The sequence below is a fragment of the Paramormyrops kingsleyae genome, chromosome 5, assembly GCF_048594095.1.
Source record: "Paramormyrops kingsleyae isolate MSU_618 chromosome 5, PKINGS_0.4, whole genome shotgun sequence".
Taxonomy (NCBI): Eukaryota; Metazoa; Chordata; class Actinopteri; order Osteoglossiformes; family Mormyridae; genus Paramormyrops; species Paramormyrops kingsleyae.
In genome coordinates, this window is record NC_132801.1 from 12,317,893 (window position 1) to 12,338,980 (window position 21,088).

Genomic DNA, 21,088 nt, shown 5'->3' on the forward strand with positions numbered 1-21,088 from the left:
ATACACCCACACACATACTCATGCACTCACACACACACATACATATAGTATATACACCCACACACATACTCATGCACTCACACACACACATACATACAGTATATACACCCACACACATACTCATGCACTCACACACACACATACATACAGTATATACACCCACACACATACTCATGCACTCACACACACACATACATACAGTATATACACCCACACACATACTCATGCACTCACACACACACATACATACAGTATATACACCCACACACATACTCATGCACTCACACACACACATACATACAGTATATACACCCACACACATACTCATGCACTCACACACACACATACATACAGTATATACACCCACACACATACTCATGCACTCACACACACACATACATACAGTATATACACCCACACACATACTCATGCACTCACACACACACATACATACAGTATATACACCCACACACATACTCATGCACTCACACACACACATACATACAGTATATACACCCACACACATACTCATGCACTCACACACACACATACATACAGTATATACACCCACACACATACTCATGCACTCACACACACACTCACACTTGCATATCATGCTTTAGCCCTGATCCAGGCACCATGATCAGATCATTTGCATTTCCTTTTCCCTGGTATCTCACAGCCTCCTTTCGATGGAGAAGATGAGGACGAGCTCTTCCAGTCCATCATGGAGCACAACGTGTCCTACTCCAAGGCCATGTCCAAAGAGGCAGTGTCCATCTGCAAAGGCGTAAGTCAGTCAGCCACGTTACTCCATCCCTCTCCACTTCTGAAGGCTGCGACGCTCCCTCCTGCAGCCGTGTCCCACTTGCCCGTGCGGGAACGCTGCTCTCGGGGCGACGTTCCTCAGGGAGTGTGGCGAACACACCGACTGGTCAGACATGCTTCTCACGTATAATATCATCAGTAAATATACATGGAGCCTTCAGGAAGATGTTTCCCGCAGATATTTTTTCTAATCCTTAGAGGCAGCAGTTAATGAATAGCAACAATTAAATCCAGTGATCTGAAGCCTTACTGAGCTATTAGCGGTGCAGGTAGCTCAATGCTGGTAGCGATGGGAATCAAAGCAAAGGACCAGGCCCAGGGGACCTTCTGCAGCGGAAATATCCCTTAATTATGTAGCTGCTTATCTAAGGCTTTTGTACCCGCGGAGACCAGTGGCGGGATGGGAAGTTGAACTATAAATCTAACGCCAAGCACCGAATTTATGTGATTCTCTTTGTTCGCAGATGCATTAATGCTGCTTGTGATATCATTACGGCCGCTGTTAGAGCGTGACCCGTACCTCTCCCAGATGAGTAGTGCTTAGCGTACTGCGATATCTATCGACATACCGCTGCCGAAACCTGGCCTGGGGCCTATAGCCCGATACTTAGCCAGAGACAAAGCGTTTGATGCTGTATAAAAACAGTTTGGCATTTCCATGGACCCATACGAGGGACAGGGGAGCAACTGCCGTGACTAGATTAGCGATGCTAATGCAGTGTCCCTTACGCAAAGCATTTAGATACTGTATAAGCGGTAGATCCTGGCCGACGTCCCCTTCCTCGTATCCCTAGATCGGCAGCCAGCAAAGGCAGAGCATGGAAAAGCCCTTTTGAGAGATTAGGAGGCGTTTACGTTGCCAAGATGAGATTTTTTTTGTATCACGACAAACAGAAAACAGGCTCTGAGGGGTAAAGGTGGCAGGAGTGCTGGTGGGAGGAGCAGAGGTGTCCCCTGTGTGGGCATGTGGGGGCATATTTCTGTGCCATAGAGCACTCAGCAGGTTCACAGGTCTGCCCAGCGCCTGGGTGCGGAGGAACAGCAGCACAAGGGGCAGCTTGTGACACCGTGATCATGTGTGTCTGTAACAACACGTCTCTGGTGATGAGATCAGGTTTACACCAAACCCGGGTGCGAAGAAAGCTTTTAATGACGTCTGTGCCCAATGATTCCTCCCTGTATCACAGAACGTGGATCTAAACCGTCTGCGACTGCAATCCCAAATACTTTGCACATCCGTGATGCCCAGTTTCTCACAGGGGGGGCCTGTCCCAGGAAGCACAAGACACAATACAGGCAGGGTGACCCCCTAATCAGTGTCAGAAGGGACACTGTGAGCCACTTCAGGTTTTACAAACTACTTTAAAGCTTGGGTAAATTATTTGGTTCGTCTTGTACTTTTACTGGTTTGTTTCCTTGATTGAAACACTCATCCAGCTGTTTCACATTAGCATTAGTGTTTTTTAGCATGATTATAGGAGACTGACCAATCAGCACACTGCAGTACTAAAGTGAAATCCGGGTCCTTTTAATTGAAACCGACCCTGTCCTAGTTCATATTGTCCCCTGACATGGACTAGGTGGTCACCCTAAATTCAGGGGACACCCTGTACAGGATGCCAGTCCATCGCAGGGTCAACACCCATAATCATCCACTACTGGCAGTTGCAAGGCACCAGTTAGACCTACTGCATGCTGGTAGCCTGGCTGACATGGACATGCAAACTGCACACAAAGAGTAGAGGTGGGATTTGAACCCACAACCCTGCATATGTGAGGAAGCAGTAACTACTAAGTAATCACTGAGTGACAAAATGTGACATTATTAGTATAAATGCAGAATAACCTGCATAAATATAGTAATATTCTAACCCTTGCAAGCTGACCAAGAAGGGGCCCCTTCTCGGCAAAATCTTCTCTACCATGGGGAACCCCCCCACATGGCAAATTCTGTGTCCCATGGCACCCAAATTTGTTCATGGTAAATGGATTGCATTTATATAGTGCATTTTTCGAAGCGCTTTACAGTTTGCCTCACATTCCAGTGGTGGAGGCTGCTATGCAAGGCACCAACCCACTCACCGGGAGCATTTTGGGGTTCAGCGTCTTGCTCTAGGACACTTTGATGGGGTCAGGAGGAGTCATGGCTCAAACCAGCAACCTTCTGGTTCCCAAACAGTAGCACTACCTCCTGCGCCACAAATCACCCTTCAGACAGGAAGTGCCAGATCCCCACCCATTTAGTGGCCCTGGAACATCACAGTTATGTCTGCACCTAAAGACGGATGTCCTGGCCCAGAAGGGAGTTTCTAGCCCCACTCCTGTAACTATCTACTAAACAGTAAAAAGAAGGGACAATGCATTAATTGAATTATAATTATTTAGTCAGGTAACAGATCTTGGATGTTTTGTTAAAAGTAGCTAAATTCAAACTGAATTCTCATTCCAAGCCCTTGCTGGTGAAACCCTGCAGTGGCTCAGTGGGTGTTCCTAAGGTCTCATGTCTCCTCGGTTGTTGGCTCGAATCCCACCCCTGCTGGGTGGGTGGAGTCTGCATGTTCTCTCCAGTTTCCTCCCACGATCCTGTTAGGTGATTTAGCATCTCTGTTTTGGTGCCTTACAGTGGACTGGCATCCCATCCAGGGTGCTCCTCTGCCTTGAACCCAATGCCCCCTGGGATACACTTCAGGCTCACTGTGATTCTTACCCAGGATGTGTGTTTGGAAGGTGACTGGGTTGCTCTCAGCAGTGCTAGTTAGTTAGTGTTCCAGGTCAGATATCCAGCTGTGTTCTCACAGCTCTGTGGGTTTACATGGCTGTCAGGATATGCCTTCTTGTATCCTGGCAGCTTGACAAACTGAGCGAGAGACTGGGGTCAGTGTGGCAAACAAGCTGCCCCCTAGAGGTCACACAGAAGAATGACAGTGCCTCCAAGTGACTTTATGCCCTGTTGTGCAGCAGAACCTGCGACCTGACCATTAACGTATGAAGTGTTCCATACGCGCTCTCGCATTGCACTTGCCCCTGCTTCGCCGGTCTCTCTCAGTCAGGCCCAGTCCAGAGGAACACTGAAGGGTTCATCTGTATTCATTTGTCAACCCGCTTCATTCATTTGGTACCAGACCACCACCCATTTAGGGAGCTCTGGTCCCTAATGAAAATATACTTTCTGTCACTGCCCTGGCCCAGAAGACAACGAGAGCGAGACACATGGTTTGGTTTGCTGATATTTTGGCAGTGGTTCAGGTCCTGACATCAGAATGGAGTTTTTGAGGTGATTTGGATGCATCTCGTTAATTAACATGCAGAAGCATTGGGGTTTGCACGCAGAATGAGGCGTTAATCAGCAGTCTAATCACTCCCCTTGTGATGCTGCGTATGTGTGAAAGGCGTATTTCTGAGGGCAAATGCAGCTGTCAGGAACGCAGGTTCTGCCTTGATCTGGTGACCTGTTAGCGCGGTGGCAGCACAATGTTGTGGCCGTTTAGATTTAGATGATTAGGTGACACATTCCATCAAAAGTGGCATTTTTCCCTCAGACCTAGACGTCCCCCAGCAACCGGCTGGCACAAAAGCAGAGCTCCAACTAGGACTTAAACTAGCAACCTTCTGGCTGGATGTCCCTGTTTACCATGCTGCTGGCCCTCCTGACTCTCATGCTGCATCTGTAGTGCTTGCATCCCATACGCTCTGCATTTCCTGCTGTGAAGAGGTTGCCGCATTCCCAGCATGTCCCAGAGAGTTTACTACATCACGGCGCTGTCTCAGCACCACCCTGCCCCCAGAACGCATTGGTGCTGATTGGCATCCACCAACTCTGCGCAAGGGTGTTTGTTCTAACCCCCGATTTCCCAATGTACATCCTTATAGTTTCAGTCCTAGAAGGTTGAGTCTAAAACAGTATTTTACTTCTGATTACTTCATGGGTAAGAAGTTCTCTTTCTCTCTGGTTTAATAACCCACTATCAACTTGCTCATACATTTTATACCTCATTACGCTTAGCATCGCAGTTTTCAGGAACATACCCCTGATTACCTAAATTAACAAAAATTTGTTACATTTTGTCAAGTTATTACATAATATGGTATTATGCAATGCCGTGTCACATGACTGCAACGAAAGCCCCACCCTCTGCTTTCATCCTGTTTGGAGTCAAGGGCCTGAGTGTCAGTAGATTTCTTCTAAGTTTGCTGATGGCTTCTGTATGCCATCAGGCCCTGTGACAGCTACTGAATGCTCCTTGCCCAACAACAGTGAGGCAGGCTGCTTATGGACAAGGTCAAGCCATCCATCGGTCCATCTTCAAAGCGCTCATCCAATACAAGGTTGCCGCGAGCCTAGAACCAATCTCAAGCAATCTAGGGCAGCATGAGAGGATGCCAGTCCAAGGAATGCCTTATGATTTTGGACTGCCACCGGACACCGGTGTACCTGGGGGAAACCCAGGCGACGAAGACCATGAGAGCATCCCACATCCGGAGCTGGAGTAGGGTTTGAAACTGCACCCTGGAGTAGGGTTTGAAACTGCACCCTGCAGCTTCACACTGCCCCCCTTACTTCCCTCTCAGCAATGTTTTCATCCCTTTCTTAAATATCTGCTTGCTACCAAAAAAAAGCCTCTTCAGAAAACTGAGACAATGCAAAAATTAAACTATTTTATTCAAGGAAATCATTAAGAGAGCAGGACGGCAGTGAAGTTGCTGGGGCATTGCAGAGCTGCTTCCTTAATGAGGGAACTTTCCTCAAAGCGACCTGTTTGCCGTGCTTCAGCAGGCAGAATTCCTTATTTATTAGATGCATCTTCAGCTTTGGCTTTTCAGCCAGCGAAGGCGCACAGGCCCGTGAAAATAGCTGTGAATTGTGTTTTCATCTCCGGCAGCTGTGGCCACGAGGACCCCAGCGTCTGGGAGGCCTCTGGTTCAGTTCTGCCGCCGTTTGTGGCCAATGGGGGTGACGCCTCTCAACCAATACTCTCTCCGCAGTGCGGGAACTGGCACTGCGCTTCCATCGCCTCATGAATCTCGCGCAGAAAGTGCAGCTTGAGTTTTATTTCCAAACACTGCATTCATTTTCCTGTCATGTTACATTTGTGGTCTGGAAAGGAGGAGGCGGCAATGAAGACTTGGGTAACTTGGTTATATATTTATATGCAGTACTGTGCAAAATTCTTAGGCAGCAAGTGTATCTTGGCAGTCAGTGTATATTTGCGCAGAAAAAAACAACATATGCAAATTAAAAGTTGCACAGTAAAATCTAACAAGAATGTCTTCTGTTCTCCAAAAAGTTACTGGTATCTTATTGATTGCCTGGATCAGGGGTCTCCAACTCCGGTCCTGGAGAGCTACTATCCAGTAGGTTTTCTGTCCCACTTGGCTTCTGATGAACCACAGCTGCTCCTGGTATTTACCTGAGAACAGTTGTGGCTCATCAGAAGCCAGGTAGGATAGAAAACCTACTGGACGGTAGCTCTCCAGGACCGGAGTTGGAGACCCCTGGCCTAGATGAACACCATTTCTGGGCACCCCAGGGGTACACCAGCCATTCCATGAATTTGTTCAAGTTTACCACTAGCACTCTGAATTAATTAACTTAATTAGTTAAACAACTAAAATAGATATCGATTAGCCAAACATGATATTCCAATGGTCCAGTCAAAAAGTACATTGCTGTGAAAGCCTAGAATCAGCTGCCACACACAGGCTGTGGTTGTCGACTGCAGCCCGTGCAGCATGTTCGACTGGGGGTGTCCGCATCTCGCTGGGTTCGAGGCGGAGGGGCTTGGCAGCGAAGCAGGGGGCGGCCACTCTGCAGTCAGTCAGTTTCCCTCTGGCCCGTGTGACCTGGGGTCATTCAGAACCCCGTGCCTGAAACACGCCAGGATGGCGCATGATCTCCAGAAGAATGAATTATTAATGCCATCAGTTATTAATATATAACTCAGCCTGTCAGGGTTTAGAAATAGATTTACTGATGCATTTTAATCCCGCTGAAATCATTCTGCATGCCTTAAGCATTGTGACATGTGGAGAGATGCGAAGTTTGGCACCTGTATCACCTATTTCTGGCACCTTTCCAGCTTATGCGGTCCCTGAAGGGCCTTCCTTGGACTCCATGGTTACCACGGTAGCATGACTGCACTGGTGCTCAGTGTCCCACAGCCCTAACCTGACGTCACTGCATCCTGCCTCTGTCCCCCCAGCTAATGACCAAGCACCCTTCCAAACGTCTGGGCTGCGGGCTGGAGGGCGAGCGGGACATCAAGGAGCACGCCTTCTTCCGGCGCATCGACTGGGAGCGGCTGGAAAACCGTGAGATCCAGCCGCCCTTTAAGCCCAAAGTGGTAAGTGCTGCCCTCGGCCTGGCCCTCGGTCCTCCTCCGCTTCACTCTCAAAGTGCAGGACCATTATCACAAACATGGATGGAGATGACTCTGTCTACAGGGGTGCTTAACATGTGATGTTCTTGCTAAATAAACACACCCCTCAATGCATCCCATATTACAGTTTTATTGTTTGGGGTGGCGCAGTGGCACAGTGGATGGCATTTATGCATCACAGCAATGGGACTGGGATTTGAGTCTCTAGGTGTGTGGATTCTGCATGTTCTCCTCGTGTCGTCCTGGGGTTTCCCCCCACAGTCCAAAAACATGCTAAGGTGAATTGGACCTGTAAAATTGCCCATCTGTGTGCATGTGCTTGTGTGAATGGTGAGTGTACCCTGTGATGGGTTGGCACCCCTTCCTGGGTTATTCCCTGTCTTGCGACCATAGCTTCTAGGATAGGCTTCTGTGACCCTGAAAAGGACACGCAAGTACAGGAGATGGATGGATGGATGCATGGATGGATGGAACTTTAGTATGTGCTTTGCCTGTACACACATTTGCCGAGCTCACGCTCTCTCCGACCTGATTAGGCTGCCCCCGCTGATGCCATATGTGCCCCCCTAGCAGGTTAAAGGTCACATGCTCAGCACACAGCTGTCTCTGCTCTAACATCTGCTGTCCCCTGAGTGATAACAAAGCACAGCCGAGTCAGTGTCGAACCTCCAGAAGACAGGCTAAGTGCTTATGCTGTCCCTTCTTGCTGTCATGTTCTTCATCAGGTGTGTCCCAGTAATGCTTCTGTGAGCCCATAGGAACACACCCCCTGGTTTTAACGATTCTCAGATTTCACCACTCTGGCGCTCCTGCATTTTTCAGATTGGATTTTGAATGGATTGTTCCCCCCCAATCAAGAAAATTAGTGTTGAAGATTGTGAATTTATGCATTACTCCTTGCTCAGAATACAGTGACTCAGAGCTCAAGGTTCCACATTTTCACTCGTTTAAACAGGTGGATATAAACAGTGGTCAGTTTAACTGAAAGCTACATAAACACCTTGGGAGAATACAATCTGTGCTCTTTTTGTAGAACTAGAATCCATGATGTCCATGTGAAGGTCAGTATTGTACCCGTGTTCCTAAACTGATGCTGTATTATGAGCTGCCCACAAATGTCACCAAGGCCACCACGCCGACTGTGTCACCTGTCCATTCTTCACTTGCCCCAGTTTCACATCCACAGCACACCTCTCAAATACTGCTCTTGCCCAGACAGGATTTTATTTTGTGGTTCTTACTTCTGTGCCAGCTGTCCCCCGACGCGTCCGCTGCTTTGCGTGACGTGCATCGTACCTCTGCCCCGACAGAAGTAGCCGATCGCCTTCATTCTGAAAGCTCTAACATGCTGTTGAAGGCAATGCGTCAAAGTCACTAGCATCAGGTTTTCGACATAAAAACAGCCCGTGGCCTCGGAACGTCATAAGAGACATTCAGATGGTTCCATTTTTTCGAATAAATCTAACACACACAGCTTGTGATTCAAAACATTTTTCAGGCCTAACGTCAAGAATAAATCAGTACTGATGCTCAGGGAAAGCTCATGTAAGACAGACCTTGCAGTGAGCAGTAAATAAAGGGTAATGCGCAGTGGTGATACTGTATGTCAGAGGGGCACGACGGCAGCGTAACAAGACTGAACTTCACGAGCCGCTCCCACCGGTCTTGGCCTCTGCTCTCCTGGTGTCTGCTCTACTTCACCAGGCCATCTCGCGTGCTCTGTGCGTGCACCCATCCTCCGGCTTTCGTGCCCCCACCCCCCCGTGACGCAGGAGCCTGCCCACAAGCCCACTGGCAGCACCGCGCTCATTTACAGCGCCACTTGTCAAAATGCCGCCGAATAATTGCTTTCCTGGCAGATGCCGCTTGATTCAATTAGCCTGCTTATTCTGCATGCGATCCGCGGTTATTCCCTGCATTTGATGCTTGACGGTCCTTAGAATGCTGCAGCCCGATTTCACGAAGATGGGACCTTTAATGTCAGAAGCATTCAATGTGGGAAATCTGTTATAAGCTGGGTGCAGGGGATGTTTTGTGGAGAGAGTGAGTGTATAAAATAAACCACTATAAAGATTGTTCCATAAAATAATAGTTAGTGCACAAAAAATAAATAAGGAGCAGTAAGAAGTTAATGACTGAAGGCACAGATTGTACGGCAGAGCCCTCTGCATCCTGGGATATAGGGTCCGGGGTCACTATGATCCTACTTTGGGTAAGTGGTCATGGAAGATGTATGTATGGAAGTCTTAGCAAAATGTGTACTTATTAACATATAATGCGTATGGATGCAGTGTGGATGTCCTCCTCTGGTATGATCCAGTACCCTTGCTAATGATTTCCATTTTCAGCAGACAGGGCTTTAATATAGAGGCAGGTCTCTCTGTATGGGTAATGTAGTACTCAGATTCACCTCCATACTCACCACAATACTCGATGCAATACTAACCGCGACACCCCAGACTTCCTCACCACGCCCGGCCCGGATCAATTAATCTTCAGTCTCCGAGCTCACAGCTCTCATGAGGACCCAGTTTAGCGGTCTGACAGCTGGAAAATTGCAATCGATGGACCAGCCCAGGTGCCGAGGGCCTGTTTATCGATCGGCGGGTTATCACCGGTGGCTGGGGATCCGCACACGCGTGCTGCTTTAGCGAGGTCACAGGGCACCCGTGTATCATTGGGACCGTCTGGGCCGACGTGCCACTCAGACTGTCCCACAGTTGCTTCTCGGCTTGGTATAAACAGCCTAGAGTCAGGATAAATGGACTGCCATCTTGGCGTGCAATGGGGTAACATTGCAGGCTGCGGTGAGCAGGAAAGGGCCTTGATCCAAGGGCTTTTATTCACTGTGTTGGGTTGCCATGTGAGGTGAGACCCATTGTGAGATGGAGAAGCTTTTATCTTAAAGATACATCCATTCACCTTCCATGGCCATTTGCCCAATAAATGGTCTGAGTAATGTTACAGATACAGTTATATTAGATGGTGTTTTATACAGGACAGAGCCCTGTCTATCTCTCAGCTCTAGATCCATGTCTCGTGTGTACCTGCATGCTGGGCTTTTCATGGAAATAAGAGCTCAGAGACAGTCATGGGAACAGAGTTTAGATCCACACAAGAAGTTCCATGTTTTGGCTGTACGGTCAGATGCCGTGTGAACCGGACAAGAGTCTTCCTCCCTCTTCGCTGTTGGGTCCAGAGATGCAGGTGATGTGTTTTTATAACTATTCACTCAGAACTGTGCTCTACTGCAACGTTCTGAGAAGGCAGCCTTGAGCAGCCGTTTCCCTCGGGGACCCCGCCTGCGGTACGAGGGTCTGGCAGCCAATGGTGTTTCTGTATTCATGTGACACATGTCAGGTGTCCCATGAAAGGAAGCGTCGGTTTGCATCTGGAGCACGTGCATCTCTCCCAGCCCATCGCTGGAGTCTCCTTCACAGCGCCGGTCAGAGCTCCAGAACCAGACAAATTCGACCCAGCCTCCAACGTTCATGGCCAGACACGGGCGATCGGCGTGCCTTTCCATGAACCCAAAGAACGGCTTGTGTACCGTGAGCGCTCTAAATAGGGCTATTTTTAAGCTCCACTGCAAAGCTGAACAAGCTTCCTGCTGCACTTAGAGCAAACAGCAGACATGTTCCTTTCCACGTCATGCATTTTTCAGAGGATGTGTGTATCTGTGCTAATTTAGAGCCACACAGCCAGTGAGTAAGCATCACTGGAATGGAGGAGAAGGTTGTTGTGGACGTTTTGGAGAGGTTGAGGCATATGTACTGTGAGTCAGTCTTTCCTGTATACACTGCTTTCAATTGATTAGCTACAAAAAGCGATGGGTGAAGTATCGCTAACGTTTTTAGGTGTCTGAAATGCACCCTGGGGAATCTGGACATGACCGGGGAATCAGAAGTGCCGACTGCTCTAACTAGTCTTAGGAAAACTTTAACCATGTTGACTGCTGGCATATTGCCATTGGGTTATCTTCATCTGCAGACCTTTAGACATTTGAGTAGCGCTTTATATAAACTGCACCTTCATAATGCCTTTATAATTCATTCATAGAACATTAATTGCACCTTCATAATGCATTTGTAAAGCATCAATAGAACATACATAAGCAGCATGTAAGTATACCTTAACATCGTAACATACCTTAACAGCTTTATTATACATTAATAACAAACATTATATGATAATAATAAAACTTATAAACATATAGTTGTAAATGTTTTTATTAATGTGTAGTAAAACTAGGTAAGGTTAAGGTTTGTTAGGATGTTGAAGCATACTTACATGCTGCTTATGAATGTTCTATGAATACGTAATGAATGTATTATGAAGGTGTACTGGATGTTCTATGAACACATAATGAATGCATTATGAAGGTGGAGTAAAGCATTACCGACATTTCTAATGCAAGGAACATGGGGTGAGTGCACACATGCTGCTTACCCACTGTCCCATTCTCACCTCCTCATTTGCTGTTTGCCAGTTCACAGGCCTCTCAGCCCTGCAGAAGGGTTTCTCTGTAGGGGACGATGACCTGGACGGGGTTTTTGGCTGGTGTCGGTTATGCAGGCCTCATGGCAATATGTCTCCCAAGATGTGGAGAAGTAACTGCTGCATCTGAGATGGGGTCTTGGAATCGAGCGTGGTCCATGCAGCCTTGCTCTGAACCCAAAGTAGCTGGCTACAAGTCTTAGATCCGCTCTGGTCCCAGTCTCGCCGCCGCTCTTTGAGCATAAGGCTCAGTGCTTGGCTTGTAATCTAGTGGGGCTGGATTTAAGAGGTTCCACATTTTATATGTCAGTATTTTCTTGACAGGGTTTTTGGTAAGGTCCCTGGCATCACTGGTAGTTTGGTTGTGGTTGTCTTGTCTTGTTTAGTTCAGTTCCAAAGTTGGTGTTCATACCATATACATCATGAATGAATGAACAAATGTTATACATTTATATAATGTTTTTCGAAACACCCAAAGCCCTTTAGAGAACCAATGGGGAGCCACTTCAACCGCCGCCACTGTGTGGCCCCCATCTGGATGACGTGACGGCAGCCATTCTGCACCAGTATGCTCACCACACAGTAGCTAAGGTGGTGAAGGGGCAGGAGAGAATTCACCGGTTAGATACAGGGGATGATTAGGAGGCCAGTTTTAAAAGGGCCACAGTGAGCAATTTTAGCCATGACATCTGGGTACCACCCCTACTCTTGAAAGATACCTGAATTCTTATTGGATCACTTAAAATTATTGCCCTATTTTTGGTAAAGTTGATGTAACATAATATTAATCTCTTGTCTAAGAAAAATAAAAGCATAACTGTACAGAAGTACTGTGGTCAGTGCATTTCAAACACCCTTCAGGGTCTGCTGAAGGCGGTGTGATATCATTTACCAAAGTGCTGTTCTTCACAGTACTTATTTGATTTCAATGGGAATAGTTTTTCTCAGCTGTGACACTGCTTTTAAAGCAGAGGGCGATTACATTTCATCCAGACTAAATTTATGCGGAGCATGAAATTCGATATTTGTTTTGTGCGACGGTTGACGCTGTGAGAGAAGTGCCAAATGAGCTTTGTGCGGATGCTCATGCAGTCTCACGTCAGTGAATCCTCTGGGCGTTTTGTAGATCATTAGCGGCTGCTCCCGTAAGCGTTGTCCGTACGTGAGCATCGATCTTCGGTAACTAGAAAACCATCTTCCATAATTGCTTGTCCCATGCAAGGTCACACGAGAGTAGAACACCAAGAATGAGGCCGTAGACACACATACACACACACACATACACACACACACACACACACACACACACACATACATACACACACATACATACTGTACATACACACACACAAACACAGACACACACACACACAGACACACACACTCATACACACACAGACACACACACACACATACATACACACACACAGACACACACATACATACACACACACAGACACACACACTTGTACACACACAGACACACACACACACATACATACACACACACACACACACACATACACACACACTCATACACACACAGACAGACACACACATATACAATGAAGATGAAAACCCTTTCACCTAAACTCCATGACTTTTTTTCTGGGAGGAAAAATATAAACGAAGACAGAGAAAACATGTAAATTGCAGGCAGGGAGGGAATCGAAACGAAGGGATCGAGTTTGAAATGTGAGGTTTGTGGGGCTGCAGTGGCTGGCACCTGCGCTGTGTTGCGTGACTTTCCTCCTGATACCCTAGGCACGAAAACGTATATTTCCTAGTTGCCTCCCATCCAGGGCATCCCCCCCCCCCCCCCCCCGTGCTTGCGTTGAGAGCCCCCCAAGCTCCCCATGACCATGAGCTGGATGAAGGCTTGGATGGATTTCTGATTTGATTGTGGGCCTATTAGCCTTTCCTCTGAATTCCTTCTCACATTTGTCATTGTTGAAGGTGTAGAGTGTCAGGTGAAGTTCTACCCCATTTGTCACACACCTGCTCGTTCGTTTCTCAGGCAGAGTTGCCCATGTGTCAGAAAGGGTCTCGTTTTAAATTGTGTTTGGTTGCTCTTCTCAAAATCCACGTCTCCCTTTGCAGTGCGGCAAGGGGGCGGAAAACTTCGACAAGTTCTTCACCCGCAACCAGCCGATGCTGACGCCCCCCGATCACCTCGTCATCGCCAACATCGACCAGGCCGAGTTCAACGGCTTCTCCTTCATCAACGGCCAGTTCGTCCACCCCTCCCGGCAAAGTGTGGTATGAAGGCGAGCGATGGGAAGGACATGGGCGCTGGAACACACGCCAACTGAATAAACGACCGGCTGTTCTCCCTCCAAGTGAAACGCGACGTGTTTTTGTTTTTGTTTGTTCGTTTTATTTTTCCAGAGTTTAGCATTTTCCTGTAAATGGTAAAACATCCAAATGAGGAAAATCCAAAGTTTGTATACCCACATTATGTATAGGACAGGTTACAAAATCTATATTGTAGATTGAGCTTATGCAGATAGTCTACCTGAATTTTGTATCATTTCTGGGTGGACATATTTCAAAACTAGCCACTGTGAGAACCGCTGGAGATTACTGGGTTATGATTTCAATGCTTTTCTGTGTACTGAAAACAACAGTAGCCATGACAACGCAGCACCAATGAAGAAACGTGTCATTCCCTGCGTCCGCCCTGCACTGGTGGGTTCCGGGCTCGCCTCCCGTCGAGCGGTCGGAAGTGCAGTGTCTGTCTCAGCATCCGCAGCTCGGCCTCACATGGAGGCTTCTTGGACGCGGCACAAGTCGTCGAGCCTGTCTGTTCGCGGTGGCGAGATGTCAGGCTTTGTGTAACAGGCATGACAGGAATTTGGCACTCGCTGCAGAGCCTTCCTAGTGTCCCTGTCTCCTGGCGGCGGAGAGGATCCCAGGAACCCCCCCACGCAGTTCCTCACACGTCAGCGCTCGTGGCGCCGAGGTTCTGCCTGCCTTCCCTCCTTCCCCAAGGCCCCTGTCAATCTGAATTGCCCACTCCCATCTCTCTGTGGTGGACAACCACAAGAATCTGTCAAATTGACTGTCAGCTGCCCATCCCCAAGACTACAATCCATAGAAGGGTTGTAGGGCTGCCAGTTTATCTAAGATGTCTTTGTGTCAAATGATACAATAATGCCCTGACGCTGAACTTTTTTACAGTTTGAGGCCACATCTCGCTCTCCCAGCAAAGGGATGTCCAGCTAACGCGACTCCCTGCCATATATCTACCGAACTCTTCATAAGCCCATGTTTCCCGAAGCTCTTAGACACGTCACTGCCAAGATCGCCCACTGAGGCAAGAGATATCGTCAATCCATCCAGCAAATTTTCATCCTAAATTAGAAAACGGCACCTGAGTATTACCACACAATCGCATTTGTCATTTTCAAACAAAACTCCTTGTTTGGGGCTGAAAATACCTAATCAAGTCGAGATTTTGATTAGGAAGGTGATGTTTGACTAATCAAAGGCTTAGTTGTTTGCAAATGCACGATGGAAGTGTTTGGCTTCTTAGTCATTGATTTAGCCCAATTCTGTGCTAATTGGAGTATCATTAAATCCTGTGTGCTATAAATGTTCAGGTCACTTGATCTGATATGCCATTAGATTTATACATTTTAAGGTTTCATTAATTTCTTTTATTTTTAACGTCCTGTCACATTTTCAAGCACTATTAATCAGATGTCTGCTGCAACATGGTGCGTTTACTATTTTGTAAATACTAAAACATTATTTGAAAGGAAAAAAAACAGCGGTTTTTATACCAAAAAAACTGAATGTGCTTTTATTACATAACATAGTTGAACATTTCTATGTAAAAAAATTACACAAAAAAAGAAGTGTCTTTGTTATGACTTGGGGAAAATCCTTTATTAGGTTTGGTATCGTGAGTTGTATGGAATATGTGCGACTTTTGAAAAATGCATCGGATATTTTTCCATGTGTTTTTGGACATATCTGGATTTGATAGCTAAGCGTGGTTGAATGCACGGGTGACTTGATCCCCTTGATACAGTATACTTCACTTTCCTTATCTGCATGTAGTGACAGGAGAATCGTGCATGCAAAATCAAAAAGAAAAAAAAAATTAAAGTTATCGCATGAAATACAGTGAGGAGGCCTGGTCTTATGGCATGAAATTAATGTATCACATCAACTCAGAAGCTCATCATAGCATTTTATCCTGATCTCTGTGTTTGCTTAGTCTTGATTTGATTTTGCTCTCTTTTATTGTTGAAAGGCAGGCTTAAGCACACTTTGCGCCTGTATCTGCTTCCCGTTGCTTTTCTTCCTGCCCCTGCTCCTCTTCATCCTGCACTCGTGCCAATCCCCTAACGGGCAGGACCTTTAAGAGCAGTCTTGCACTAAACGTAGGCAACCGAAGCGACTGCTCCACGGAGCTCCGTCGCCCGGGTGAATGTCGGAACCTCGCTCGCCTCCTCGTTGAGCGCCCCCAGATTTCCTAGCAACGCAGCGGCATAATGACGGCCCCCACCGTGCCGTGTGATGTCAGCGCTCAGCGCTGCCCGGGCCCTGCGTCATGCGCACGCCAGTCCCCTCACCCCCCCACATTTGCCACGTTCGTGGCGACACCACCTCTCCTGAAATCATTTTATTTAGAGTGACCGATGGAATGAATCCCCCTCCCCAACACCTACAAACCCAAATTATAGTACATCTGCCTCCCCTCCCCCCCATAAGACCTCAGTGCCTGTGAAGCTGAACCCTTCACGTAAAAACCCTCGCCCCCCCCCCCCCCCCCCCGATTGGCCCTGTCTGTTCAGCCAAAATCTCTGAGGGGTGTTTTGGTCACATGCTCCCCTGTTTGACCCTCTTATAGTGAGCTGAATGACTGGATCTGTCCTTTTTAGGTGTATATTTTTTAATGAATAAATACTTTCTAGATTTAAAAAAAGTAAGAACAGTTGGTTCTGGTTATTAACTTTCAGATTCATGGGTTTGTTTTAGCCTAAACAGCTATGTTTGTATGATCTAATCCTTTTCTCTGGAGGATTTCCTATTGAGAGTAAAGAATTAAAAAAAAAATGTACTGATCTGCATCTTACTGGTTTGTCTGTGCTCACCTACAGGATTGACCATGTGCAGATTGCCTTACTGCATCCTGTCTAATCACCCGTTTACATTAGTGATACGCATGAAGCATTTAGCTCGTGTACATACAGGTTTTTGTTCATAGACTACAAAGAAGATAATATGATGTATTTGGCTTGGGTGTGTCTTAGTTGTTAAACCTCAAGCAAATCAGAAATACATGCAGCGTAATCAGTGATGTCATATGTATCCACTGTATTATACCGGAAATAAAGAATTAAGTCAGGTCCTACTCTAAATGTCATTTACCTCTGTGTATCAAGGTTGTGTTATCAAGAAATGGTCTTTACTTTTTTCTCGTCTTTAATTTTTGTGAAATCACGTTATCTGTTTAAGGTAATAAGAAGAGCGCTGTTTCTGTCCACATGTAGCCCTCCGGCCTGGTCTCCGGTCCTGTCCTCCATGGGGGGTTTATCATTTTCACCAGGAATGAGACAGGTTTGCTTTTCTTTCATGTATAGAGGCACAACCCTCACCATGCTTTGCTGAACCAATCAGGCGTCATCTAAATACCATGTCTGCCATGTTGGTCATATAATTATGGGCGCCATCCTGAGAATCTAATTGTTTTCACAAATGTTATCCATGACTTAAAAATTACATAGATTAAATATATTACTACTTTGTACTATTTTTATGTTTGTTAAAGGTGCAGGCGAAGACATTATAATTCTCCATTTGTCTTCAGATTTGTTTAATTCAGCTTGCTTGAGGATAGAATGTTGTGGTCAGGGTGCATTGCAGCCTGCAGATCTACCAGTTCCCCCAGTGTATTTTAAGGCACGTGGGCATAAACTGGGGTGGCTGGGATGGATCTACCTCTCCACTCCACACCCCCCCCCCCCCCCGCCAACTATCCTCAGTCACATAGAGACCCTTCACTCCCCCCAACCCCGCTAGACCACCCCGAGGGGAAGCAGTCACCACCCTACGGGCGTCCGTTTCTTTGCAAACGCAACAGAGCCTTGGCACCACCGGCAGCAGGGAATTGTGGGAGAGTGTCCCTCACCATGAACTGTTACCGGAGAGAATATCTTACGGATCCCCAGTTCTCTTGGGAGACGGAGTTCTTGAATTTTTCAGTGAAGAAAAACGCAGGTTTGCAGTGCATGTTGCCCAACTAATGCCACCGACAGATACTAAATCACGTTATCTCAATCCTCCACGTATTATCGTTCTACTTATTAATATTAAAGTTATTATTACCATTTACTTCTGTTTTGTCCTTCGTCTTGCATGTTATGCTGTTTCCTGTTAACTGTAGTATGAAGGATACTGTTTACAAATAAAGGTATGACGTCTAAATCTTCAGTAAAGTGTCTCTTGATTGAATTGTGTTTAAAAATGCCAGCTAATCTGAAAATGCACGTGGACAGTCGACCAGCTGCACAGAATGATAAATATTTAATAGCAGGACTGCTCAAAAGAAGCGTGAAATTGGAGTACTCAATATTTTATTGCTGAAGTTTGAGCTAAGTTGGGAATTTGATGTTTTGGCCGTACTCTCATTTTAATTTAATCCTCACATAGTGACATTACCTAGCTTCATCCTCAAAACCATTTTGTTTCCAGTCAGTTTCAGGACCATTTTTTAAAATGGAAAACGCTTTCAGAGACTCTGAGTGGCTATTTTAAAATTAAATTGCATTAAATTAATTTTGCTCCCTGCCAGACGATGACCTACAGTATGTTGTTGACCTCTAATGTCAATGGTGGGCATTTTTGGTCTGTTTCACTGTGCTTTGTAACCTTTATTTACCCAGTCATTTTATTGAACTCAATGATCACAGGTCCTGCACACATTCCTGGTTGTTCTCTGTCCGTTAATGTTTCCAGTTTTTACAGACTACACTCACTAAGCACTTCATTAGGAACACTATATTTGGTGGGGCCTCCCTATGCGCTCAAAACAGCCTCAATTCTTCATGGTATGGATTCCACAAGATGTTGGAAACATTCCTTTGAGATTCTATAGGATTCAGATCCACTGACTGGGATGTCATGTTCATGAAACCAGTTTGAGAGAACTTTTGCTTTGTGACATGGTACATTATCATGTTGGGAGTAGCTGATAGAAGATTGGTAAATCGTAGCCATGAAGGGATGCGCCAGAAGTATGCCAAGAAGACATTCCCCAAACCATCACACCACCAGCAGCCCGAACTGTTGACACTGCTGACAAGGCATGTTGGGTCCCTGGATTCATGCTGTTGACACCAAATTCTCACCATTCTCCGCGGATCTCTCTCATTAACAAGGCATTCCCATCTGCAGTACTGCCAACTCACTGAATGTTTTTTGCACCATTCCGATTAAACTCTAGAGACTGTTGTGCGTGAAAATCCCAGGGTTCCGACAGTTACTGAAATACTCAAACCAACCTGTCTGGCACCAACAGTCATGCCACGGTCAAAATGACTGAGATCAGATTTTTTTTCCCCCATTCCTGTGACTGATGTAAACAGTAACTGAAGCTCCTAACCTGCATCTACATGTGTTTATGCACTGTGCTGCTGCCACCTGACTGGCTGATTAGATAACGGCATGATTAAGCAGGTGTATTAGTGTCCCTAATAAATCGCTCAGTGAGTTAATATTCCCGTATGGAAGCATTTACATAAGCATTTACAGTGCTGAAACATGGTCTAGTGATGGCACGCCTTTCACAGGAATTTTATGCATCCATACATTTCCAGCTGTTACCCACAAAGCTTATTATAATATTCTTTCATTAGTTCATATTTCTACTGTAGAGGTGGCAATGCAACATGATTCAGTTTCAGACAGAATTCCCTGTAAAGGGCATTAAGCTTTAATACTGTATGTGATGGTCCCAACGCATTATGTGAAGTCGCACATTCTTCTTACGTTCTTGGCCAGTGTTTCTCAACCTGGTCCTTGGGGACCCCCAGACAGTTCACATTTCTGAGGGAGCAAAAATGCAGACTGCCTGGGAGGGAGCAAAAACCTGGGCTGCCTGGCAGGGAGCTAGGAGGGAGCAAAAACCTGGGCTGCCTGGCAGGGAGCTGGGAGGGAGCAAAAACCTGGGCTGCCTGGCAGGGTGCTGGGAGGGAGTAAAAACCTAGGCTGCCTGGCAGGGTGCTGGGAGGGAGTAAAAACCTAGGCTGCCTGGCAGGGAGCTGGGAGGGAGTAAAAACCTAGGCTGCCTGGCAGGGAGCTGGGAGGGAGCAAAAACCTGGACTGTCTGGCAGGGTGCTGGGAGGGAGCAAAAACCTAGACTGCCTGGCAGAGAGCTGGGAGGGAGTAAAATCCGAGGCTGCCTGGGAGGGAGCAAAAACCTGGACTGTCTGGCAGGGTGCTGGGAGGGAGCAAAAACCTGGACTGTCTGGGGGTCCCTAAGGACTGGGTTGGGAAACTGTTCTAAGTCACATGTCTTTGCATGCATGTGTTCATCAGGCGACTGCTGTGTGTTATGTGCGTTATCTGGGAAAGGCTGACACCGTTAGAATCTGCAGGTGCAATGGCAGCAGCTATCTGACTAGGTTACAATCTCCACGGACCCGAATCCCCCGCCAGTGTTGGCCTGCAACCTCTCAGATAGTACAGGAACTGTCATGTTCCCTGCTTAATCTGAAATGTGTTTTCTCCCTCCTCCTTCCAGTGTGGTCCAAAAGATCCCCACCCCCCACCCACTCACCCCCGCTCAAGGACGCTAGTTATGCAGTAAGTCATTTTGATTGACTCTTCGATCCCTGCTGTTTTGGCAAAAAAGGAGAAAAATTCTGAAAGCACAAACTGAATAGGTACCAAAAGCCAAGTCTGAAAATGGAAGTTGGCACATTCGCAATAAAATCACCCATGGATTCCCAGCCAATAAAACTGCGACTGAGCGTAGCCAAGAGATTCAAAAGATGATTCCTGTTTTTTTCCCACTGATCCTCTAGGGGATCTGCGTTTAGCTCTGTCCTTCTGATATCAAGGATGCTTCAGAACTTATCAGCATTAATTACACATATTAATAGAAATAAAGGAGAACTGAAGTAAGCAGAAGTTGGGAAAAAACTGCTTACAATATTTCGTACTGCAACCTGGTTGGGGACTGGCATCAGGTCTTGGTGTGGGTATCTGTGCCAGGTATGTGGGATTTTATATATTTTTTTTAATGTTTACACCAGGAATGGAACCAGTAATGACTACTTCTCTCTTGGAGATAAGATAAGGCAAGGTGAGATAAGATTTAAGAAATAGTCCAGTAGCAAGGTAATAAAGTTAAGAAGATCAGAAATAAATCA

The 21,088-nt window shown here is 46.5% G+C and overlaps 1 protein-coding gene across 2 annotated transcripts in view; it reads left to right on the plus strand.

Annotated features, from left to right (window-relative positions):
- Positions 1-18,151, plus strand: part of prkcaa (protein kinase C, alpha, a) — a 151,990-nt gene extending 133,839 nt beyond the window's left edge. For both annotated transcript variants that reach the window (XM_023820852.2, XM_023820861.2), the window contains 3 exons: positions 683-790; positions 7,029-7,169; positions 13,803-18,151. In XM_023820852.2, coding sequence (XP_023676620.1) covers positions 683-790; positions 7,029-7,169; positions 13,803-13,967 — 414 coding nt within the window. In that variant the 3' untranslated portion in view covers positions 13,968-18,151. The remainder of the gene's footprint in view (positions 1-682; positions 791-7,028; positions 7,170-13,802) is intronic.
- Positions 18,152-21,088: the final 2,937 nt, after the last annotated feature.